This window comes from Mytilus galloprovincialis, chromosome 5 (assembly GCF_965363235.1).
Source record: "Mytilus galloprovincialis chromosome 5, xbMytGall1.hap1.1, whole genome shotgun sequence".
Classification (NCBI taxonomy): Eukaryota; Metazoa; Mollusca; class Bivalvia; order Mytilida; family Mytilidae; genus Mytilus; species Mytilus galloprovincialis.
In genome coordinates, this window is record NC_134842.1 from 12226604 (window position 1) to 12253493 (window position 26890).

General features: G+C 33.2%; 1 protein-coding gene, 1 long non-coding RNA gene and 2 other non-coding genes across 8 annotated transcripts in view; 3 read left to right on the forward strand and 1 right to left on the reverse strand.

The window, feature by feature from the left end:
• LOC143075162 (uncharacterized) overlaps positions 1–19875 on the reverse strand; it is a 227498-nt gene extending 207623 nt beyond the window's left edge. Inside the window, exon 1 of the long non-coding RNA XR_012978241.1 lies at positions 19780–19875. This is a non-coding gene — a long non-coding RNA (uncharacterized LOC143075162). The remainder of the gene's footprint in view (positions 1–19779) is intronic.
• LOC143075159 (GATOR complex protein Iml1-like) overlaps positions 1–26890 on the forward strand; it is a 73517-nt gene that overhangs the window by 25970 nt on the left and 20657 nt on the right. For 3 of the 5 annotated variants that reach the window (XM_076250486.1, XM_076250488.1, XM_076250487.1), the window contains exons 16-29: positions 2832–3000; positions 3326–3564; positions 3693–3899; positions 4242–4339; positions 5342–5421; positions 12468–12592; positions 13462–13554; positions 17589–17699; positions 21469–21610; positions 21993–22194; positions 22705–22790; positions 23057–23231; positions 26209–26291; positions 26632–26749. In XM_076250486.1, coding sequence (XP_076106601.1) covers positions 2832–3000; positions 3326–3564; positions 3693–3899; positions 4242–4339; positions 5342–5421; positions 12468–12592; positions 13462–13554; positions 17589–17699; positions 21469–21610; positions 21993–22194; positions 22705–22790; positions 23057–23231; positions 26209–26291; positions 26632–26749 — 1928 coding nt within the window. The remainder of the gene's footprint in view (positions 1–2831; positions 3001–3325; positions 3565–3692; positions 3900–4241; positions 4340–5341; positions 5422–12467; positions 12593–13461; positions 13555–17588; positions 17700–21468; positions 21611–21992; positions 22195–22704; positions 22791–23056; positions 23232–26208; positions 26292–26631; positions 26750–26890) is intronic. The other 2 variants (XM_076250489.1, XM_076250490.1) reach the window with 2 other exon arrangements.
• On the forward strand, positions 705–897 carry LOC143077115 (U2 spliceosomal RNA). The gene has a single exon (XR_012978883.1). It is a non-coding gene; the product is annotated as a U2 spliceosomal RNA (small nuclear RNA).
• Positions 1985–2177, forward strand: LOC143077116 (U2 spliceosomal RNA). The gene has a single exon (XR_012978884.1). It is a non-coding gene; the product is annotated as a U2 spliceosomal RNA (small nuclear RNA).

Genomic DNA, 26890 nt, shown 5'->3' on the forward strand with positions numbered 1-26890 from the left:
TATCACTTTATTTTTGTATTAACCTGTTGATTTTAGAATTATTTTAAGTTAAAGCTAAACACTCTAGATATTATGATAGTATCTTACTTTATTGATACTTCTGGTTTAAACATGAGTATTTACAAAATGTTTTTAAATATTAAGTTTGTCTGTCAATTTTGCTAGTACAAAATTTCTAGACATATTAAAATAGCTCTCTAAAGTTTTTTTACCTTTTGTTTTTAAATCACTTGATATTTAATAATTAATTTACTGACAAGTTGTTCATTCATTTACTTTTTTATGATAAAATATAAAATTGAATGATAAATCCTGGAGATATAAATGAGTGTAGATATTTGCTGTGGGCACACACGACTAACGTGTTAAGTGGACAATGATAATGTTATCTATAAATAGCCTGTATAGTGTAAACGTAGATAATAGGTTTAAATAACTGGCAGGAACGATAATCTAGATAGAAAAATAGCCTACTTGATAAAGTAATTAATTGTTTATGTTAAAATCAATTATTCTAAGTAAATAATATTTATACCAAAAAAATAAGAATTATTTATATTGTTGAAACTTATTGAAATAAAAAATGAAGAAAAGCTCACGATTGAGTTATTTGCAAGTGAATTTTCTCAATTTTTTCTTGATCCTTACCTTCTCCAATGAAATTGTTTTGATATTAGACTACCTAAGATTTTTAAATTGCTGGTATCGCTTCTCGGCCTTTTGGCTAAGATCAAAGTGTAGTATCTGTTCTTATCAGCTTAATATCTGATACGTACCCCATGTGGGTACTTCGATATTAAACTGATTTTTGGTACTCGATGAGATGTCAGGGGCTTGCTCCGCTCTCGTCACGGGTTGGCCTGGTATTGCAGTACCTCCAGGATCGGCCCACTCCCCTCAGGGGGAGAACAAATAAATCAAATAAAGGTCCCCTTAAAAAACTCAAAATGTTTTAAGATTCATTGCATTTTACTAAAGTGAATTTTTCATACCCTGATAGCCAGTCATATGTCTTTATTTTATAGAATGTACGGAATCTTAAGTCATTTCTCTGTTGAAAATAGCCTTTTCATACTGTATTGTTTATTAGTAGAAATATATGCATGTCATATTTAGATACTCTTTTGTCCGTTTCTTGGTAATATATGTTTTATAATTTCACTTTCTTCATTTGTAAACTTTCACCTCCTAACCCAATTATACCCCCTTTAGACATATTACAATGAAAGTCTAGCACAGATTTCCCAGAGATTTTCTCCATTTTTAAAAGAAAAACAAAATATCACTTTATTTTTGTATTAACCTGTTGATTTTAGAATTATTTTAAGTTAAAGCTAAACACTCTAGATATTATGATAGTATCTTACTTTATTGATACTTCTGGTTTAAACATGAGTATTTACAAAATGTTTTTAAATATTAAGTTTGTCTGTCAATTTTGCTAGTACAAAATTTCTAGACATATTAAAATAGCTCTCTAAAGTTTTTTTACCTTTTGTTTTTAAATCACTTGATATTTAATAATTAATTTACTGACAAGTTGTTCATTCATTTACTTTTTTGTGATAAAATATAAAATTGAATGATAAATCCTGGAGATATAAATGAGTGTAGATATTTGCTGTGGGCACACACGACTAACGTGTTAAGTGGACAATGATAATGTTATCTATAAATAGCCTGTATAGTGTAAACGTAGATAATAGGTTTAAATAACTGGCAGGAACGATAATCTAGATAGAAAAATAGCCTACTTGATAAAGTAATTAATTGTTTATGTTAAAATCAATTATTCTAAGTAAATAATATTTATACCAAAAAAATAAGAATTATTTATATTGTTGAAACTTATTGAAATAAAAAATGAAGAAAAGCTCACGATTGAGTTATTTGCAAGTGAATTTTCTCAATTTTTTCTTGATCCATACCTTCACCAATGAAATTGTTTTGATATTAGACTACCTAAGATTTTTAAATTGCTGGTATCGCTTCTCGGCCTTTTGGCTAAGATCAAAGTGTAGTATCTGTTCTTATCAGCTTAATATCTGATACGTACCCCATGTGGGTACTTCGATATTAAACTGATTTTTGGTACTCGATGAGATGTCAGGGGCTTGCTCCGCTCTCGTCACGGGTTGGCCTGGTATTGCAGTACCTCCAGGATCGGCCCACTCCCCTCAGGGGGAGAACAAATAAATCAAATATAGCTCCCCTTAAAAAATTAAAGATCTTTTAGAGTCCCTGTCACTGAGATAATATTTCATATGATCTAGTCTGACATTACCTTATTGTTATATTAAAAGTCTTTTTTGTTTTAATTGTACAAGATAATGTTTATTTTTATGTCTACAGATATATCATTGTAAGTCAGTGAGTTTTTGTCTAGAATAGTCTATTTATGATTGTATCATTATTATTTAAAAAATTTAAGAATGTATATTTTCCCTTTCTTGTTTCTTTTTTTTGAAATTATACTGTCTACATTTATAAGACAAGGGCATTAGCCTGATGGGTGTAGCTAAATGTTACATCATGATATTATGGTTCATATAAAATAATACTTAAGAAGCAGGGCTTCTCAACAATTTTACTTTATTTCGATTTCATAGTCAAGCATGATAAGGGTTTGATATCTTATAACAACATATTATTGGATCATGAGTGTCAAAACAGAAAGTAGTTTTTATTACAGTTTCAAATGATTAAAACAAAATCAAAATAATTCTTTGTAAGTTATTTATGTCCATTCCAATGAGTGTTGATGTAACACTATTTTGCTCCTCCAAATAAAAACCAACCAACAATATATATATATGAGTTCTATCTTTTAGAATTAATCCACTCACCACAGTCCGTACATAATGATGAGGATAACTTCCCCTCTCTTTCAGAATTAATCCACTCACCACAGTCCGTACATAATGATGAGGATAATTTCCCATTTGTTGACTATGATGAATACGATGCTCAGATATTTAAAGTACCAGTCCCAAGCTTTGGGTGAGTATAATGGTAATCCCAAAAAATGCATCGCACTGTAAATTTTATATGTAACATTGTTCTGATGACGCCAGCCTATAGATGAAACAAGTCCACCAAATAAACATACTTTGCGGTAAAAACTTGAGTGTTGTTGTCTGTAATTGTGAACATAAGAAAACTATATGTTCAAAACTGTTTTAAAAGTGATTAACATTTGCTTAAATTAGATTTTTACTTTATCACATATTTGTTTTATATGAGTTTGAATATGAATTTATATAGTATGATTAATATTCATGAATTTAAAATTATCATGCTTTAACAATTTTCTTTGGTATTGTAGGCTGGGTGAAAGGAAAAGAATTATTAGATTTCAAGGCAACAAAAATACTATATCTACTTTTGCTGAAGCTAAGCGTCTTCGTCAGCCAAGAGATAGACATATATCTGATGACTTTGCCGGACTAGCACTGGAGAAATCTGAAGGTCGTAGTCAAGGAACAAGGTCACCAGCTATAAATATCCCAAGGTCACCAAGTGGAGAAGAAGTGGCATATTCTGTAGGATGTTATCCTGTTATTGGTTTGTATATACAGAATTATACAGAATATCTAACATTTTTTAACAAATTTGAGACAAATGTTATATTTATTTATATGGTGTTAACCCTGTTAAAATTGAAATTTTCATTATGTATTTTTATTTTTCAGACAAAAAGTTGTCATTTGAATCTACAGACAGTGAAGAAACAATCAAATTGAAGCCTCGAGTTGGGAGTGCTGGATCACCTGTCAGTCATTCCAGGGCACAACATCATGTCAAGTCACGTCGTGCCCTCATCAACCCTTTTGCTCCCTCTAGGATGCAGTTCAAAATGACATCCTACAGAAGAAGATGGGTACATGCTTTTCCAAGAGGTTTGTAAACCTTTTCACTATCAGGAATGGTTTAAATTTTATGCTGATCTAAGATTTTGAAAAAGGACGGGCATTTTGGTCACAATTTTCATGATTTTTTAGCATGAAATTGTCAAAAAAAAATTACCATCACGCTGAAAGTATATTCCTTTACCTGTATTTGTGCCTTGAGGTTTATAAATCTTGCATCCACTTGATAAACAGGGAAAGGGAATGAGACATAGGAACAGTGTTAAAATTTAGTGATTGGCACCAGGCTGAAATAAGAATACACACGTTTTCTATCTTTAAAGGGCAGACTTGAATCCACCCTTTGTTTCATTATCTACATTATATTTACAGATTTACGTGGAGCAGCTGTACAGACCCATCACATACATACAAGTACAACTGATGCAATAGAAGAAGAGCATAGTCTGCCAACACGAGAAGTTTTACAGGTAAAAGATAATTATTTACTACCATTTAGTGTTTTTCAAGTAAATTCAAATATTTGATCAAGTCTGGTTGTCAATTTTACATGATGGAGACTATAGCATGTAGGAGTTTTTCAAGTAAGGTTTCTTTTTTAATATTGCTTCCTAATCTTGCAATTACTCAGTACTACAAAATATAAACTTATGCCATGCAGATTATCTCAGATCAGCTGTATTTAATGATTTATCACCATCAGCAAATTTTCTAGAAATAACACTGAATATCATACTATGTTTAAAATTGAAAAGAGTCATAGAAAGTTACACGATTTTCTACATTATTCTTATAACGCAGACTGCTATTATAATCACAAATGTATTTTAAGGAACATATCTTTTTTCTAGCACAAAAAGTTAAAATTTATATAATTCTTTTGTTAGCACCTGAAGTTTTACCAAGAAAAAATATACAGAAATGTTAACAAAATAAGCTATATAAAATATAGAAAATTTTCTTTTATGAAAAAAAATATAATATCAATGGAAGTGTACAGATTAGTTCACCACCTGAAATATTGCAATGACGTTAGAACAGTCTATCAGTTTTTCAGGTGAATTAGAATAACAAAATCTGACTCTGATGTTTCAGTTTTGGTTCTTCAATAATTCTTTACCTAAGATAGGAGGACTCACTAGCAGAGTGGTCAAAGTAGTCGATTTTCTTTATTGATCAGGATTGTCAGATTTCCTACCGAAGGTCTAGGTTCTATTTGGACACTCCTATTTTCTCCACAAATACATACTGACCACCACTAAAATGCACAATAGTACTGTATGTGGTGTTAAACACCAATCAATCTACCTTAAGGTCAATACTTTTAAAAATATGTTTACAATAAAATTGAGAATAGAAATAGGGAATGTGTCAAAGACACAACAACCCGACCATAGAGCAGACAACAGCAGAAGGTCACCAACAAGTTTATATTTGATGTGAAATGTATTTATGTACTGTTTTATTCATAGGGTGCACACTTAGCATTAGAAGCAAGAAAAACTAAGCTGTTTTCAAGACAAAGCAGTAATGATTTTGTGGATGTTCCTGGGTAAGTCTTTCAGAACTTTTTTCATGACCACAAGATTATTTTTTTTCAAGTTGCAGGTTTAATCATAAAAAAGTGAGTGCTATTGCTGTATTGTTAGCTCACCTGGCCCAGAGGGCCAAGTGAGCTTTTCTCATCACTTGGCGTCCGTCGTCCGGCGTTGTCCATCCTTGTTAACTTTTACTAAAATCTTCTCTGAAACTACTGAGCCAAATTTAACTAAATTTGGCACAATCATCATCATCATCATACAAATAAGTCAACATGATCAAAATGGTCAGTTGACCCCTGTAGATTATTGCGTTGCGTTGTGTATATGATCGTAAGTTATCTAAGGCGTTAAAGATAGAACTACGTCTGCCATTATACGTTTCTATTCAATACAACATAAAGTATAACAATTACAAGACGTCACAAAGATAGCGGCCGTACCGCAAAAAGGTACGTTAATATTAGCGCAATTCTTAACATTCTGGGGCCGCAGAAAATGATATTTAACTTAAATTTGAAATACAATATGAAAAATTCGTAAATTGTGACATAAAAAGAAATAAAATCATATTTAAAGTCTCTCAATAGTATTTTAACTGTTCACGTCTGAATAATTTAACACTTTTACAAGTCTATATAATAACTGGAGTTAATTGAACAGTCTATACATCCACTAATTTCTCCAGGGCAGAAAAGTTCTCCAGGGCAGAAAAGTTCATTCACTGTCATCATGTGTACTGCGTATTTCTAACGGATAGAGCTTCACAATCGGACGGTTGGTGATTCCTGTGTCGGTCTTGATAACAGCTGATCGAATCAGTCCATCCTTTCCACGAACTAAATCTTGTACAACTGCTAATTTCCACATTATACGATTTGTGTCATTGTGTACTTGTACAATGTCACCTATTTGTATTGTTTGTTCGTTTCTTCCAGATGTACGGTGGAATTCACGGAGTGACGTCAGATATTCGTGTTTCCATCTTGAGCGAAAATGGTTGATTAGTTCATTATTTCTCTGTAGATTTTTATTCAGTTTCACGTGCAAGTCTTCTGAAGTAACACTGTCTATATTCTGTTCCAATTGGTTGTCAAGTCGACGACCATATAACAGGTGCGCTGGCGTCAGCGGTTCGGGATCTTTAATATCAGTAGAAATGTGAGTTATAGGACGATTATTTAGAGTTCCCTCGATTTCGATTACAATTGTATTCAACATTTCCGTAGAGACACATGACTTTCCTAGTATTGCTTTAATTGACTTTTTCGTGAGTCCAATTAGGCGTTCCCAAAAGCCTCCAAACCACGGTGCTCGGTTGGGTATGAATTTCCACTCCGTTCCTTGATCGGCAAGTTTTTCTTGTATTCGGTTGTCTTTGCTTGATCTTGTAATCTTTTCGGCGGCTGCCTTGAAGGTTGTTGCATTATCGGACAACATAATCCTTGGTGTAGATCTCCTAGCGACAAATCTTTTAAAAGCAAGCATGAAAGACTCCTCAGTTAAATCTGTGACTATCTCCAAGTGTATAGCTCGTGTAGCGGCGCAAGTGAATAAACAAATATATGTTTTGCTTAATTCGTTGTGTTTTCCTTTTGTATACAAAGCTCCTGTGAAATCAACGCCGGTTACTGAAAAAGGATAATCGTAGTTGACTCGATCTTTAGGAAGCGGTGGCGGATCGGGTGCGCTGTAAGGCATTCCTGATATTTTAATGCATTGAACGCATTTACGAATTTGTGATTTTACGCACTGCCTTATTCTCGGTATCCAGTAATTCTGTTGAATATATGCGATTGTACTGTTAAGTCCGGCATGTAAAGTCTTTGTGTGAGCATCCATTACGATTAAGGACGTAAGACTGTGGTGTGTTGGCAATAACAACGGATATTTAGTACTCTCCTTAACAGGTGCGTTTTGTATTCTCCCGGTACAACGTAGTAATCCGCTTTTGTCTGTATAAAGTTTAAGTTGTCGAACAAGTTGCACTTTTTTCTGTGAAGATGAATTCAAGCTTTCAATTTCATCCTTAAATGTTTGCTGTTGTGCTGCTACTATTAGAACTTCTAATGCTTTACATCGCTCCTCAACACTGATAAATCCGATTGTCCGTTTATCTCTTGAGTTCCGTAAATTCTGTATAAAGCGCAAGACGTATGCTGTTACTCTAATTGCTTTTTCTAAAGATCTGTATCGTTGTATATCTATACATGAAATTGTCTGTGTTGAAGCATTTGTACTTTCATCATCTGTATTTTCATCACTAACAGTTACCATCGTGCTGCAATCTTCAATTTTCCTCGTCCATGTCGGCCAATTTTTACGATTTAAAATCCATTGTGGACCGTTCATCCATAAGCTGTTTTATAAAGTTGTTTAGCGTAAATTCCGCGAGTTAAGTAATCAGCTGGATTGTCATCTGTTGGACAATAATTCCATTCAGCATTCTCTGTTAATTTTCGTATTTCTTTAAGTCGATTTTCTACGAACGGTTTTAAGATTTTTGACGATTTAATCCAACTCAAAACAATTTGGCTATCGCTCCACATATACACATGTTCTGTTGGTATGACTTTAAGAAGATGCGTTGCTAATCTGGCGCCGATAAGCGCGCCCATAAGTTCTAAACGTGGTAATGAAATCGGTTTAACGGGTACTACTCTGTTTTTAGCCATGACGAGGATCGATGAATTTGCTGTAACTAAGTAAGCACAAGCTCCGTATGCTAACTGACTGGCGTCTGTGAAAATATGTATAGTGACGTTTTCTCGTTAATTACTCCTTCCGTTAACATTCGTGGAAATACTATTTTGGTAGCCTCCTCGATATCTAAAGCTATTACCTGCCATTTACTTCTCAGTTCGTCGGACAAACATTCATCCCAATCTAACTTTGCTTTCCATAAAGTCTGCATAAACAGCTTAGCTTTCACCGTAATTGGCGTGATTAATCCAAGGGGGTCGAAAATTCTAGACGATGTGCGCAAAACCTCGCGTTTTGTTATCATTCTGTCCTTTTCCATAAATTCAATCTGTTGAAATTTCAAATCATCGGATTCCCTATCCCATCTCATGCCTAAAATTTTGACTATGTCGTCCTTGTCGCCGATCTTGTCTAGTCCTGCGACGTTCTGTAATTCCGTACTATTAGAATTCCAAGACCGTAAGTTGAATCCTGCTTCTGACAATAATTTTCTTGACTCAGTGTAGAATTTCAAAAGTGATTGTTTATCTGTAAAACTGGTCAGAACGTTATCCACGTATAAATTTCTCTGTAACTCTGTTGATGTAGTTGACGGATTGTCTCTAAAATGTTTCATTAGCGTGGCGCTTAACATGAATGGCGAGCAGGTGGCGCCGAAAAGTACAACCTTAAACCGGTAAGTAATCAAACGGCTTTCTGTGTCCATGGGATTTTCTAACCAATAAAATCTTGTGACATCTCTGTCATCAACATCTAATTCAATATGCAAAAATGCTTTTTCAATATCTGCTGTAACTGCATATTTGTACATTCTAAAGCGTACTAATATCTCCGTCAAATCAGTCATAATTGGTGGATATGTTGCTAGGCAATCGTTAAGACAAGGACTACTGTCATTTGCTCTACAACTACAGTTATATACTATGCGTATCGGGGTGGTGACTGAATCCTTTTTTACGGGATGATGCGGAATGTAATGAACCTTGTTTGTGCATGTACTTTCATCACATACCTTTTCAATAAATCCTCTTTGTTCTTGGTCTGTTATTATCTCACCATACTTTCGGAACATCTCGGGATCCTTCTTAAGGCGACGAATAACGCTTTCCGTTCTGCGTTTTGCGATGCCTTCATTTGTCGGTAGTTCTGGCGCATTCTCTCTCCATGGTAATTTCGTAACATACTTATTATTTTTCTTCGTAATGGAGGTTTGTAAGTAATTTTCAATTGATTCAGCTAGGTCTGGATCATTTTGTTCTTTAGCGTCAATTCCCAACGATTCAAGCTTCCAAAATTTTTCAAGATCGCACTCTTCTTGTTTGTGACATACTAGTATATTCATCATTGAGAAAGATGCATTACTGGCTCGTGTAGGGACAGGACCGGAAAGTAAATATCCAATTTTCGAGCTAACTGCGGTTGGACCGTTTCCACGGACTATTTTGTCTTGAACTATGTCCCAGTAAAAATCACCTCCAATTAATAAGGATATTTCAAATTGCTCTCCTTCCATGACTGGGTGTGCTAATTGTAGACCACGTAAATAAGAAAACTTCTGCGTTTTTCCTATGTTGTGAGTTTGAAGTGGTGAAGCAATGGTTGGTACAATTAAAACTTTAATAGGGATTAATTCTCCTTCGGTAGACTTAAGATTAATTGTTGTTTTGTCAAGATTTCTCACCTTTTTTGTAGTACTTCCAAATGTAGCTATACTTAATGTTTCAGAACCTTCTTTTTTAATGTCCAATTTAGCTGCTAGTTCTTCTGTTATAAATGAGCGCTGAGCTCCCTCGTCAAAGAGTATTCTTGCATCTATACATGTATTCTTGTGAACGACTGGACTGAATGCGGTTTTCAGTAAAACAGTGGACCTTTCTTCGCTAGCGGTATACAACATAGAAGTTTCTGTGTCTACTTTGTTTTGCGATTGTTCAGTTTCAATATGATGTTTATTTGAGTACAAGTTCTGTTTACATAATGAAGAGTGATGCTTCCGGTGGCAACACTTACACGTATTCTTGGATTTGCAATCGGCTATTTTATGCTTACCTAAACAATTAAAGCATAATCTCTTTTCTTTTATAATGGCTACTCTTTTATCGTGATCTATGACATTTTTACATTCGTTTGGCCAGTGGTTTCCGTCACAATATGTGCATTGTTTCTTCCGATTCGAGTTTAATGATTTGTCTGTTGTGTTTATCGGACGGGTTTTATCTGTAGTTACTCGTTTAACGCCTGTTACGAAATTTGCGCTAGGGGTTGCGGTTGAATACGTCTGGGTATAATCTCCGTATCCGGACTCTTGAATAGAAATCTCTTTACCTATCGCGTTTCTAAGCGATTGAATATTCCAACTGTCGCTCCCGTTTTCTCGTGTTATATTTTTTCGTACTTCATGCGGTATCTTCCCGAGAATTACTGGTATCAATAGCGATCCGTACATTTCCTGACATTGTCCGAGAGACTCTAGACCCCGTATGTAAGCTTCTGATTTGTCATGAAATGTTCTCAAACTTTCTAATGTATCATGTGGTGCGGGTATATCAAGTAGTGCTCTCATATATGCATTAATGATTTTATGCGGTTGCCCATAGCGGTTTCTCAATAATTCAATTGCTTTGTGATAGTTTGGATTTGTCATGGTCAATCCTGAAATTACGTTTGCAGCTTCAAATTGAAGCAATGAGTTCAAGTACGAAAATTTCTGAATGTCAGTTAATGTGTGATTGTGATGAATCGTGGTCTCGTATGAATCCCAGAAATATTGCCATTGTAGAATGTCTCCATTAAAATTGGGAAGAGATAGCTTTGGTAGGCGATGGTTATTACTTGAGGTCGAACTTGACTGAGATAATGGCTGACTTGTGTGAGTGAAGGGGTTTGTGTACGGAACAAACTCTGGTGCGTTTGAATCTAGTATAGAAGATGTTGCGTTTGTTACGGGCTTTAAGAACTTCTTAAATTTTCGAATTTTACCCTCTAAATCTAAATAATACTCATCTGTTTCAAGAATTTCATTTGTAATATCTTCTGATTCGACTACATTTAATATCTTTTCATCTATTGAGGCTAACGTCTTCTTTTTCTTCTCTATTGCTTCGAGCAATGTTGATACTTCCTCCGTGTCTATTTGTGAATCTCCGATGGCTTCCTCCAGTTTTTTAAAAACTTTTGTTACTGCTGCTTTGTTCCCCGCTCTCAAGGATTTTAGTCGGCTGATGTCCATTCTCTCCGTTTGAAGTCACGGCACCAATGTAGATTATTGCGTTGCGTTGTGTATATGATCGTAAGTTATCTAAGGCGTTAAAGATAGAACTACGTCTGCCATTATACGTTTCTATTCAATACAACATAAAGTATAACAATTACGCGACGTCACAAAGATAGCGGCCGTACCGCAAAAAGGTACGTTAATATTAGCGCAATTCTTAACAACCCCTTAAGGAGTTATTGCCCTTTATAGTCATTTTTTTACCAATTTTTCGTGAAAATCTTCTACTGTGAATCGAACAATGGGTTGTTGGGTTGCTGCTCGAGAATTGGTAATTTTAAGGATTTTTTTCCGTTTTCGGTTATTATATTCGAAATTATTATAGATAGAGATAAACTGTTAACAGCAATAATGTTCAGCAAAGTAAGCAATTTTCAGATGAATTGGACAACTGGTTGTTGGGTTGCTGCCCCCAATTGGTAGTTTTTAAGGAAATTTTGCCGTTTTTGGTTATTATCTTGAATACTATTATAGATAGAGATAAACTGTAAACAGCAATAATGTACAGCAAATTAAGATCTACAAATAAGTCAACATGACCAAAATGGTCAATTGACCCCTTAAGGAGTAATTGCCCTTTATAGTCAATTTTTAACAATTTTCATTAATTTGGTAAATTTTGGTAAGTTTTTACAAAATGTTTTCCTCTGTAACTAAAGGGTTCATTACAGATAAAGAAAATTGTAAGTAGCAAGAATGATCAATAAAGTATGATCTACAAACACATCACCATCACCAAAACACAATTTTGTCATGAATCCATCTGTTTCCTTTGTTTAATATGCACATAGACCAAGGTGAGTGACACAGGCTCTTAAGAGGCTATAGTTTGATAGGTAATGCCAGAAAAGAAATCAAGTAAGGTAGATTTGTTGGATTTAAGAGAACATGGTTACTGGGCACATCCATTTAATTTCAGCCTGTTCTAAAAAATTCTTTTAGCCATTAATAGAAATATTCGAGTATAGCCAATCTTCCCAAATATGAACCATCATTTACGATGTTTCTTGAAAATTCCTTTTCCATAATATGCTTTTTAAAAGTTGTTAAATTATTTTATTGTTGTTGTTTTTTTTATAACAGAAATGAAGGACGAGACTCTGGAGGTAGTAGTTTAGGGTTATCTCCCCTTCATTCAAGTTACCAAGGAAACACTGATCCACATTGGCCATCATCAACAGGATCATCAGTATTCATGAACGACTTAGGTAGGAAATAAGTTCTGTGGATTCATTATTTTTGTTTGATATTTGTATTTGTGGGTTTCGTGGGCACAAGTGAATTCAAATCTTCAACCAACTACAAAGTTTTAATAGTTCCCAGAAAATAAATGAATTCCAACCACAGATAAACTTTATTGGGCTATTCACCAAACTTAATCAGATTACATTGCCTGTGCTTGAATTAAATAGTAAGAAAAATGATGTGCTGATGTAACTACTCACTGTACATAGTCTGTGAACAGGAAATGTGAAGACAATTATGTTTTAGTCTGTGAACAGGAAATGTGAAGACAATTATGTTTTAGTCTGTGAACAGGAAATGTGAAGACAATTATGTTTTAGTCTGTGAACAGGAAATGTGAAGACAATTATGTTTTAGTCTGTGAACAGGAAATGTGAAGACAATTATGTTTTATTTAATCATATCTGTACTGAAGTAATGGTTTTTAGGTTGATGGCTATCTACAGATTGATAGTCCATCAGCAATGGTACCAACCCATTCATAGCAAACCAAAATTGTACAACACATGCTTCTTCAATAACCTTCAGACCAAAAGTTTTGGAAGTGAAAAAATTATAATATTTGAGAGCATAAAAACCATAAAGCCCTAATCGAAACAGGAAAAACCAAAATAATGGTTACTGCACAATATAGACTGAACTAGAATGTTTAGTTATACTCCAGATAATACCAGTCCAATAACCTTGTATTACTGATAACAACATGTAGAAACTTGTATTATTAAATGGGAGACTTTTTTAATTAATTACTTTAGGCATAAACTAGTTTAATCAAATAGGATGTAGATCAATTAGATAGGCTCATTTCAAAATTGTATTTATTTTTACTTAGGTTCAGTGTCTGGGCGGAGTAAGTCAGCTAAAGACAAATCGTATCTGTGGGGTCCAACAGGGGAGCAGGAATGGAGTCCAGAAATGACAACAGGTTTGTATATAATGTTTGATTTGTCATATTTTATAATCAGAGAAATGCCTATTTATAATGATATATTCATAGTTTTTGAAACCTCTCCATCTATACACAAAATAGTCCTGTTTATGATACAAGTTTTCATGGTTTATTACCTGTTTCCATATTCTGTTATTGAATTCATTTATTTCACCATTTAAAACGCCAAAAATCTATCAAATGTAAATAAAGAATATGTCTGTATCCAATATATCTGAAAACCATGAAGATTTGTCTATATTTTTAAAACAGTATACTCACTTTATATACTAGGCAATTTATTATCTGAAATCAAAAATCTTTGAAATTTAAACACAAGGTTTAAAACCACAAAATGAAGGTTGGGATTGATTTTGGGGGTTATGGTCCCAAGTTTATAAACAAGGGACCCAAAAGGGGTCAAAATAAGTATTTTTCTAGACAATAACTGGTTTGTAAGTGTAAGAATCTTTCTGAAATTGAACCACAAGGTTCCATTCCAATGAAGGAAGTTTGGGATTGATTTTTGGAGTTGTGGCCTAACTGTTTAGGAAAAAGGGGCCAAAAACAATACTTTTCTAATACTTTGTATAAATTGCTCATTTCTTGACCAATTTCAATGGGGTTTTATTCTTGAATTTTTGGGGTTCTTAAATATGCTGAATCTAACCGTTTATTAAGTTTTTGGAAATTGGTCCACATGAGGTCGGAATGGTCCAAAATTAAACTTTGCATTGGCATTTTTCATTTCCACAGTATTTCTTGGCCCTACATTTTGATTTCAATATTCAAAAATACTGGCGAAATCCTATCTTTTTGTCAACAATTTATTTATTAATAGTCGAATAATGAGAAATATCCTTATCTTGATATTATAATCCAAATATTATTAGTTATTTTGCATAAATAGTAAGGTATTGGCTGAACTTATATATTATATATACTCATAAACATCTACAAAAATCCTATATCTTTCCCATGATTGCTATAGACATTTATAATATCTTCAGACATTGTGTATAATACTCAGGACAGTTACTTTAATCAATCTTGCACCTTTTTCTTTAGTTGAATTCTTCACATGGTTCTTTGTAGATTTTTCCATGTTTTGATTGGTTGTTATTGTTTTGCATGATGTTGCATTCTGGTTAATCTGCATGGTGTTTGCTTATGCTTTAAATTTATGTCAATGATTTTTTTTTTTGGACAAGAAGGAAAATTATTTTTGTATATTTGTATATTTTATGCATATATCTATTTTCAAAATACATTACATGACTTGCATATTAATTAATAAAACAAGAAATTTCAAACTATAGTGGTTGAAAATTTTGATTTACCTGAATAAAATGAATCTCAAAACTTGTAAAAATATGAATACAGAAATATCTGGTTTATCTTTATGACATAGGTGTAGTTATGTGTATATTCAGTTAAAATTACACAGTAAGTTAATGACAGTTGTTGATTGTTTATTTTTCATTTAAAAAGTATGATTATAAAAAACACATTATTTCTCTAGACTTTCCCTTAGCACACTGCAGTTACACATAGTGCTTGATGTATTTTTTTATGACACAGATTCCTTTGCTAGTATTGACTATTTTTAAACTTCATACACATTCTTAACTTCTTACTATATTATTCTTACAAAGCAAGGTATCTATACTATTAAACGAGAAGACCTCATTTTGGGTGTCGCTTCTCTTCCTTCCACAATAAATCAATCAACACGCATCTATGTCTTTTAGGTACAGTGGATAGTCATATTTGTCATCCATTCATATGGTTATTCAGATTGAGTTATTTTGGGAGAAAAACGAGAAAAAAGGCGTCCGGATATGTTTCCGTCATTGGACGAAATTTTAAGTCATATTAGACTTCCGGTTTGCGTTTTTCTGTATACCTTGAACATACATATACTACGAATAAAGAGTATTTTCTGTCTGATATCATTTTCAAGTTAACTATCCACGGCGGTCACAGAGTTTATTAGATAGAGATGGTCTGTATAATATATCAATGACCGCCGTGGATCGATTATTAAACTGAGAATTAAAAGTAAAAGCAAAATACACTTTATAGTAATGAATGAGAGGGGGGCAGGACCTTTTCGGGACGTCGGGATCGGGTGCTTTTAAGATAGGAATTTCGGGATGACGGGATATTTAATTCTTATTAAATTTGGGACCTCGGGATTTCATGTTTGTACATGTAAGCCCGGGATATCGGGATCAGGAACCCTACGACACCACCACCCCCTTTATGAATGTTCATAATATACAGTTAAGCGCTAAAATTATTCATGTGTTATTAAAATTAATAGAGAACATTTTTTGGGGGGAAAAGGAGGAGCCGGGCTAGAAAAACAATTGTCCTTTCCCAAAGTACCTATGACTTTTGATACCCTTTCTGAAATTCTCCAGTCTTTAAATCCTTTACATAAATTCATTGATTACAAAAAAAAAAAAGATGTGGTATGATTGCCAATGAGACAGCTCTCCATAAGAGACCAAAATGACACCCAAATTAACAACTATAGGTTACCTTATGGCCTTCAACAATGAGCAAAGTCAATACCAATAGTCAGATATAAAAGGCCACGAAATGACAATGTAAAACAATTCAAATGAGAAAACTAACAGCCTTATGTGTGTACAAAAAACAAATATATAACACATAAACAAACGACAACCACAGAATTACAGGCTCCTGCCTTGAATGTTCATAATATACTAAATGTATGTTCATAATGAAATAAATAGAAAACCAAAAATTTGGAATTTTGGAAATAGGAGGAGGGATACAAAAAACTTTTTCCTGTCCCCAAGTACCTATGACTTTTGATACTTTTCCTAAAATTCTCAAGTCATTAAATATTTTACAAAATTCTTCCTACAACACTTTACATACTTTCAACCACGCTCTGAATGCCCGCGATTTCACGGGTGTGTTCTAGTATTCTTTTTACAAAGCAAGGTATATCATTTCTATTCTTTATCTCTTATTCACAAGTCATTGGTTTTCATATATTCGGCTTTGAGTGTTCCTGATAAAGGTAAATACAGAAAAGCGCCTTGAATGCATGACATTTATAAAATGTAGTTTTCATTTTTTTCAACTCATACTTCTTTCTTTTTATTAGGCTTTTGTACATATAACATGCTAACTGTCCCAATAGACATACATTGCTTGTGGGGTCATATGATACACCTCTTGATAGACACAGCGACCAGCTAGTTGTTGTTTGAATGTTAGAAAACAATTTTCAGTCCATTCTGCTGAGGTCTATTTCTTCAGCTTATTTGTTCATAGACATTTCTATAGATTCTGTTTTGTGTCTACTTCACACAGCAGTAACAATACACTGCCAGTCTCAGTGCTATTTCATTATTCTTGATTCACTATTTGTTTCAGAGTCCTTATCCAATTATTCATGACTATATACATGTACATATTAGTAGGCATTGGTAAGATCACAGGAATAGGAAAAGTATTTTTCTTTAACAGTGTTTGGCATCTTCTTAGGTCATCAGAAGTGACCATGTTTGTCATCCTCTTTACTCTCATTTTCTACAAGCTGATAATGTTTCCTGTATTTTATTTTATTTTTTGCTTCTAATAATGGGAACAATATGACACATAATTGCCTGTGTCCAGGGAAAATTCACAAAGTGCTCTGAAAGTCATGAAATTCATGCTCCTTGAAAAATATTTAAGAGAGCATATAGTAAATCATTGTGTTTCCACATACGAACTTTCTCTAACCCTTGCTTTATTTTATATTTTCATTTTTTACCCTTGAAATACTAGTCTTAGTCATTCTTGTTTAATCTCAATCAAATAAATATGCAGTTCTGGTAGAATCTCAGCTAGCTTTCTCTTTTTGTTGTTTAGTAAAAAAAGTAATGTTGCATTATAAAAAGCAAATCTATACAAACAAGGGAGGCAACTGTTTTAAAACATGAATCGGGAATAAACTTGTATTATATTAACATTATAATAATGTTCAGTGGGATATTGAATTTCAGGTACTGATTGGCGGCCAGCCGAAAGTCACAGAAATATTCAGTCAGAGTCGTGTTTGATTAAACCTCTTCTAGGGACTGATTTTCAGTCCAAAAATTTTTGTGCCGGAATAAGTATGAATTAGTGTATTTTTACCTTTTGTAGATTTTCTCACCATTTTCTTCAAATGTTGTGGTCCAAAATTTACAAAAGCACTATGTGGCATGCAGAGGTGCATTGTGGGAATTTTGCTTTACTACTTGCATTTTTTATTTCTGTTGTAAATGCTTCATTTCTGTTAAAAATCTTATGTTGGTCTTAGTAAGCTGCACATCTTTCATTTTTAAAAGATGAAACATAAAATTAAATGAATAAATCTATTCAAGAGTTTGCAAAAAAATATTTGAAGAAAATGAAGTTCTTAACATTGTATGTATGCTCCTAAATTATAAGTATACTATTATAAAAGTGATTGCTAATATATTATTGTATGCTTGTAAATAACAGCTAATTTCAAACTAGATTTTAACAGGTATGAATGCATATTATATATTATCTTTGGTGTGATTTATTTTTGTTATGTTATATCTGACAAAAAAATGAGTGTTTGTATTGAATGCAAATTTGAAATTGTTCCTTATTTAAACAAGAAAAAATTTAAGGCCTTTTTCCATCTGTACTTCTTGTCAGTTAATTTTCTAGTGAAGAATAATTTTGGATACCCTTAAAGGTTCCCACATTGTGCTCCATACCTTTTGTATAAAAACTGAATATTAACCTTTGAAAAACATGCTTATTAAGATCTGTCAGATATTATGGTTCTTTTTAGTAAAAAAAAATTATCTGAGGTATTGTATATTTGCTATGGAAAAAATTATCACTACATTTACCAAGGACTAGTAGTTGTCTCATTGGCAATCATACCATATCCTCCTTTTTTTATACATCTGATTACTTTTAGTCTGACATTCATTGACTGTTTTTGTCAGGTATAATTTGACAACAGCGACCTAGTTTGCAGTGCAGATAATGCTTTCAGTTTCTACTAACAAATTATACATTTCTTTTTACAGATTTTTAAGACTTTATTTGTTGACTTTTTACATGTCTATGTGTCTTATAATTTTCTGTGTTTAATATTTGTCTGTGCGTTTTTTTAAGATGGCATGTCTATATGTTTTCCTAAAAACAACACCTCTTACATATTCAAAGGGTTAATACTTTTTATTGTGTACTGTTATTCAAATTAAGTATTACTGAAACGAAATTATTTAAAGCAACATTTTTGAATGGTCAATGTTTTTATGCTCTTCGTGGATATTTTTGAAAAAAAATCTGAGTATGCTGTTTCCACACTATTAAACTTTACTTTACCAACAACTAAATGTTATGAAACTTACACACAATGCTTATTACCACTTAACACAGATCAATATAATTGAGAATGGAAATGGGGAATATGTCAAAGAGACAACAACTCAACAAAAGAGCAGATAACAGCCGAAGGCCACCAATAGGTCTTCAATGCAGTGAAAAAATCCTGCATCTTGAGGTGGGCCTCAGCTCATACCAGTTTGAATTTGGGTGGCATTACTTTCAGTGTTCCTGAGTTATGTCCCTTTAAAAATATAAAAACTGTGTAACTTACCGTATACATCTACCGGTACATGTATTTACAAAGGGAGCATCTGTGTTCCATGGGCACATTGTTCTTTTTATTTATATCTTAATTGAATGTGTTGTATTGCCACATGTATACTTTCACTTGAAATAATGATTTTAATGGTTATCCGGTAAAGGAATTTCACCCCAGATTCTCCAACATTATATTTAGTGTTAACACATGCATGCAGAAACTAACTGCTTCATAGATACAAAGGTCTAATTTTTAATGATTGACTGATTCCATTGCCAAACAACTGACAAGTATTTGTTTGACCCTTTCTAAAAAAGAAATAAACCTAGGCATTTCTAGCCCAGTTAAAAATTATTACAAATATTATAAACCAGCGGATGTGATTGTTTTGCGAAAGACCATGTATGTAAAGTATTGATTGCTAAATCTGATTTTATGTTTTGCTATAATTGCTTGCAGAACAAGTTATACAGAGCTTTTAAAGCTAATTTCCTAATGCTTGTATATTGAGACTTTGGTTGGCTTGCTTGCTTTGTTTGTATAATTGTTTGATCAAGCATTGTAATTAAGATTGGCACCTGGCCTTGAAGGCATAAAACTTTGCTCAGTGCTCTGAGCACAAAAATCATGCTATAAACATGAAATCCCGCAATTTGATTGGTTGATTTTCGAGTACAGGCCAAACTCCCCTGTTTGTATTGTTTGCAGATGTCATCAACCTTAACAACAATGATTGATCAAACGTGTATACAAACAGGTCAAGCAAGCCAACCAAAGTCTAAATCTACATGCATTTAGAAATTAGCTCTAAATAGATTTTAGTGAAGCTTTTCAAGCTTTTTTTAAACATTGTGCTTTTTCTTTTAGAGCTTTTTATGGTAATTGGCATACATGTTTTGGCATTCAGCTACTTAAAAAATTCATTTGTACCTAGAAGTTGACATATTACCGGTAGCTCATAGGCCGATGCAGCATTATTCTGTATTGGAACAGAGAGAAAAGCTGTATTAATATCATCAGGGCGATATCTTTAGTACTGCACATGCTGGTTTATCCATATTAGTGCTTATTTGATCATATCATTTCATAGTCTCAGTAAGAAAACATGAATGATTAAACAAACTTTAAATAATGATTTATAATTCAATTATTAGTCTCCATACCATAGTACAAAGATGGTTTATGAACAGATATATTATGTTAAGGATGGGTATTTTTCGTAAATATCTCTCAAGAACATGTTATATCTGTTTAAATACACTGAATGTTTACGTTCAAAAACGCATCGATGATCGTGACATTACAAGCGTCCAGTAGGATTGAGAATTTTTTGGCAAATACCACGGCACAGATGGTAAAAGAGGCATATCCTTTTTGCACATGATCCTGACGGCATTAAAAAATGAGCGATATTCATTTGATAACAATAAATTGGTGAAAAATACACTGGCTATCAACCAATCAAAACCAAGGACTCTTACATAAGGTGTAACTATAAGTTATAAGCCGTAGATTTAATAAAATAACAGCTTGAAAACATATAAGTCCGAAGGAACTCGGGTAGATTCAAGGTAAAGTTACCTGTAGTCATCTGTTTTACTGGAGCAAAAAGGAATCCAATATGTAAAAATTGTGTAAAAAGTTCTACATGTAGATGAAATTCAAGTTAAAATAAACTCAGGTGCAAGAAATCTTTTTGATTTATTTATGGTCTAATTGAGATACTTAAAATTTCAATGGTACATAATTATAGAACAAATACTTGCATTGCTGTATATAAAGTCAAGTTAGCCTACACATATAGTTATGAAAATTTGAAGGATTGCTAGCAAATCAGTGTTTTGAAACATATCTGCATATATCCATCAACTTGAACATTGCATCATTTATAATTCCCCATAATCTCCTCTATCATATAGTCGTTTGTTGTTGTTTACATGTGAATGGTCAGTTGGGAGCACTGTATATTTCTATGTGATAATTCATTTAATAAATAAGTCAATTAACAGCAGGGATTTACTGTCTTATTCAGTAAATCCTACAAAATATTTGAAATTAAAAAGTTTTAATGAAACAATAATCCGCTATGAAAAATACTTTGACTGAAGGAATAGGTAAATGTATCAGATTAATTGTTTTGTGTGTAATAAATGATATAGTTTGAATAAAGATAATGTCAATACTAAGCAATGATCAATTTTAAAACAATTTGCAAATGTTTTTTTTTTTCTTTTCAGAATTTTTAAAAATTCTGATTATATTTGCAGGTGTTGATTGGAAGTCGTTGACAATGCCAGCCTCTCTACCAATCACAACAGACTATTTCCCAGAGAAACAAAGTCTGACCAATGACTATGTGGTATCAGATTATAACCTACTCCCAGAAGATGTTAACTTTGATATGAACCAGTACGATTTTAATTTTCATATTTTCATTTTGTTTGAATCTATTTAAAGTTGAAATGTACTGTGTAAGCCGTTTTCACATCTTGTGGAACAGTAACAGTCATCTATATCTTAGTAAGGGGTATCCACCTCTGCTTGAAAGGATATATGTACGTTAACAGAACCCTTGTCCTCTTTGGGAAAGGATTATAAGATAAACAGAAAAAATATTTTCATTTTAGAGAACAACTATTTCATACTTGAGCATTTACCATAACAAATATGTAGAGTAGCATCATATGTGCAAAGAACTTGTTAATTGTTAAAATAATTTTGTTGTTTGTGAATATTATTATTTGTTGGCTTGACATATGCATTGCAATAATTATTGATTTATTTTTTTTAGGTCAGATTCAGATAAAATCAACCCTAAGAAACCTCTATCAACTGTCCAAGTTTTCAGAGAATTAATATCATCCAGATTGGCACAGGGTTTCCAAATCATTGTCCTGTCAGCTAGTACAAGTCCTGTATCCCAGTCTAAACTGGTACCAGGTCAGCAGTACTCCATGGGACTAATGAGAGCTAGACCAAGACAGGAACCTTCTGTAAGTGCCACTGGTGTATACAGTTTGACAATATTGACATGTAAACTAAACTTTATATCATAAATACTGTGAATTCATCATTATTCCTGGGTACTATTTTTTGTGGATTTCCTATGCATAGTGAACCATGAACTTTAATTTTTAATGACATGCAAATTTCCTTTGGGTTTTATACCAAAGCCATGAAATAAAGTATCTAAAAATAGCTGAATACACAGAAGGTCAAGGAAAACATTTTTATTTGTTTTTTCTGTTTTTGCATATTCTTTGACAATGTTTTCTAAACTATTTTATTAATGCATATAAAGTACTGTTATAGTTTATTATCTTGGGGAAAAAAGCATCCAAATTAGTTTCATCTGAAAAAAATTAAGTTGTGAAGAAAAGAAAAAATACTCTTTTATCCAGAAAGAAGAAATATTGATCAACAGTTAGGCATATGAGAAAACCACCTCATAAAATATTAGAAAATGTATCGCATATGTAAAATAATTGTTTTGTGTATTGTAGGAGGAATATCATTTGAGTATAGGAAGGATATTTCACAAGATAAGAAGGGTTGGATCAACAATAACTGTGACCAGATATAGACCAAGGTAATGTGTCCCCAGTAAAACTGCATTTGCAATCATCAAATTGCCAATTTACGGTACCTCTTCAACTACAGTACTGTTATTCCTTACTAAATGTTGGTTCTTAGGGATATTTTTAACGGTTTAACCACTGAAAATACTTGAAACTGCGCTTAAAAAATTTAAGCTACAATTACTCTTCTACATCAGTGGATTCAAAATCATAAAAATGAAAAAAGAGTCACTAATATTTTTTCCAATACTCTACATACATTGATTTACACTTTCAGACATGAGCAGCCCACCTTATCGTACTCCTACAGATACAGGTTTAAGGTACCAGATTCTCTGGGATATGATGTCTCATGGAGTGAATTTAAAAATGAAAAATTAGAGAACTACAACTGGAACTACTTTGATCAATACATATGTACACATGGGGAAGGAGATTTTGGTCTGTTAGAGGTAGGAACTACTTTGATCAATACATGTGTACAAATGGGGAAGGAGATTTTGGTCTGTTAGAGGTAGGAACTACTTTGATCAATACATATGTACACATGGGGAAGGAGATTTTGGTCTGTTAGAGGTAGGAACTACTTTGATCAATACATATGTACACATGGGGAATGAGATTTTGGTCTGTTAGAGGTAGGAACTACTTTGATCAATACATATGTACACATGGGGAAGGAGATTTTGGTCTGTTAGAGGTAGGAACTACTTTGATCAATACATATGTACACATGGGAAAGGAGATTTTGGTCTGTTAGAGGTAGGAACTACTTTGATCAATACATTTGTACACATGGGGAAGGAGATTTTGGTCTGTTAGAGGTAGGAACTACTTTGATCAATACATTTGTACACATGGGAAAGGAGATTTTGGTCTGTTAGAGGTAGGAACTACTTTGATCAATACATTTGTACACATTGGGAAGGAGATTTTGGTCTGTTAGAGGTAGGAACTACTTTGATCAATACATTTGTACACATGGGGAAGGAGATTTTGGTCTGTTAAAAGTAGGAACTACATTGATCAATACATTTGTACACATGGGGAAGGAGATTTTGGTCTGTTAGAGGTAGGAACTACTTTGATCAATACATATGTACACATGGGGAAGGAGATTTTGGTCTGTTAGAGGTAGGAACTACTTTGATCAATACATTTGTACACGTGGGGAAGGAGATTTTGGTCTGTTATAGGTAGGAACTACTTTGATCAATACATTTGTACACATGGGGAAGGAGATTTTGGTCTGTTAGAGGTAGGAACTACTTTGATCAATACATTTGTACACATGGGGAAGCAGATTTTGGTCTGTTAGAGGTAGTAACTACATTGATCAATACATTTGTACACATGGGGAAGCAGATTTTGGTCTGTTAGAGGTAGGAACTTACTTTTAAATACACTGTTTTAATTTTTAGCTCACCTGGCCGAAAGGCCAAGTGAGCTTTTCTCATCACTTGGTGTCCGGCGTCAACATCGTCGTCCGTCGTCGTCCTTCGTTAACTTTTACAAAAATCTTCTCCTCTGAAACTACTGGGCCAAATTTAACCAAACTTGGCCACAGTCATCATTGGGGTATCTAGTTTAAAAAATGTGTCTGGTGACTCGGCCAACCAACCGAGATAGCCGCCATGGCTAAAAATAGAACATAGGGGTAAAATGCAGTTTTTGGCTTATAACTCAAAAACTAAAACATTTAGAGCAAATCTGACATGGGGGTAATATTGTTCATCAGGTCAAGATCTATCTGCCCTGAAATTTTCAGATGAATTGGACATTTCGTTGTTGGGTTGCTGCCCCTGAAAGGGTAATTTTAAGGAAATTTTGCTGTTTTTGGTTATTATCTTGAATATTATTATAAATAGAGATAAACTGTAAACAACAATAATGTTCAGCAAAGTAAGATCTACAAATAAGTTAACATGACCATAATGGTCAGTTGACCACTTTAGGAGTTAATGCCCTTTATAGTCAATTTTTAACTATTTTTCGTAAATCTTAGTTATCTTTTAGAAAAATCTTCCCCTCTGAAACTACTGGGCCAAATTTAACTAAACTTGGCCATAATCATCATTGGGGTATCTAGTTTTAAAAATGTGTCCGGTGACCCGGCCAACCAACCAAGATGGCCGCCATGGCTAAAAATAGAACATAGGGTAAAATGCAGTTTTTGGCTTATAACTCAAAAACCAAAGCATTTAGAGCAAATCTGACACGGGTAAAATTGTTTATCAGGTCAAGATCTTTCTGCCCTCAAATTTTCAGATGAATCCGACAACCCGTTGTTGGGTTGCTTGGTAATTTTATGGAAATTTTACTGTTTTTGGTTATTATCTTGAATATTATTATAGATAGAGATAAACTGTTTACAGCAATAATGTTCAGCAAAGTTAGATTTACAATTAAGTCAACATGACCGAAATGGTCTGTTGACCCCTTTTCGAGTTATTGCCCTTTATAGTCAATTTTTAACCATTTTATCGTAAATCTTAGTAATCTTTTACAAAAATCTTCTCCTCTGAAACTACTGGGCCAAATTAATCCAAACTTGGCCACAATCATCTTTGGGGTATCTAGTTTAAAAAATGTGTGGCGTGACCCGGCCATCCAACCAAGATGGCTGCCATGGCTAAAAATAGAACATAGGGGTAAAATGCAGTTTTTGGCTTATAACTCATAAACCAAAGCATTTAGAGCAAATCTGACATGCGTAAAATTGTTTATCAGGTCAAAATATATCTGCCCTGAAACTTCCAGATGAATCGGACAACCCGTTGTTGGGTTGCTGCCCCTAAATTGGTAATTTTAAGGAAATTTTACTGTTTTTGGTTATTATCTTGAATATTATTATAGATAGAGATACTTTAAACAGCAATAATGTACAGCAAAGTAAGATTTACAAATAAGTCAACATGACTGAAATGGTCAATTGACCCCCTAAGGAGTTATTGTCCTTTATAGTCAATTTTTAACAATTTTTATAAAATTTGTAAATTTTTACTAACATTTTTCACTGAAACTACTGGGCCAAGTTCATTATAGATAGAGATAACTGTAAGCAGCAAGAATGTTCAGTAAAGCAAGACGTACAAACACATCACCATCACCAAAACACAATTTTGTCATGAATCAATCTGCTTCCTTTGTTTAATATTCACATAGACCAAGGTGAGCGACACCTAGTTAGGGTAATTTCTTAAGTACTGGTATATTATTTTAATGTAGTAGATTCACACAAGATCCTATGATCTCTTGCAAAATGATAAGGTATGATGAAAATTTGTGTCATTTCATCATTGTTTTTCTGGTAACATTAGGTATGTAATCTTGAAGAACTTAACAACCTCAATATTACAAAGCATTTAAAAGGTACATTTTCTGTCAATAAGAATTATTAATTATACAATGTTTGACTTGTATTTGCAGTCATTGAAGTTCTGGAGAAGCAGGTTCTTACTGTTACCTATCAATATACCAGCTACAAAGAAAATTATTGATGGAAATGACAGGTATATTGTGGTAGATATTAAGGTTTTATTTTAAGCTTTGGTACATGTTTGTGATTAAGATCAATATGAGAAAAGGGGTATAAGTTTTGCTTTGTAAAATAAAAGTTTTTAATTTGAAAGAGTTTTATTGACATAATTAGATTTTCATACTTTCACCACTTTAGTTTGTATATGGGAACACATTAATTGATACAGAGCACAAATATATATAACTAGTCAAAAAATTAATTAAGAGCAACATGTCGAAATAGAAATACTCAAACACAGACTGAAGTGCTGAAATAGAAAGACGAGAAATAAAATATTAACCCTTACTTAAAAAATATGTTGATCTTTGTAGGTGTGATATCTACACAGAAATATCTGATACAGACACTGGGAACTTTGTGCATGGCTTCATAAGATATCTGGAAACTCTAAATAAACTGAAGAGGACTTCACAGGAAAGAAGGTTAAAGGTAATTTACATCTCAAGTTTATTCATCTATTAGTATGTATTCCATCAGTTTGTTGTGCACCCTTCGCAATGTCATTTGTGTATAAAAATTACTTTAAATATGAATAAATGGAAAAGTTTATTTTGAAGCCTATTTCAGGAA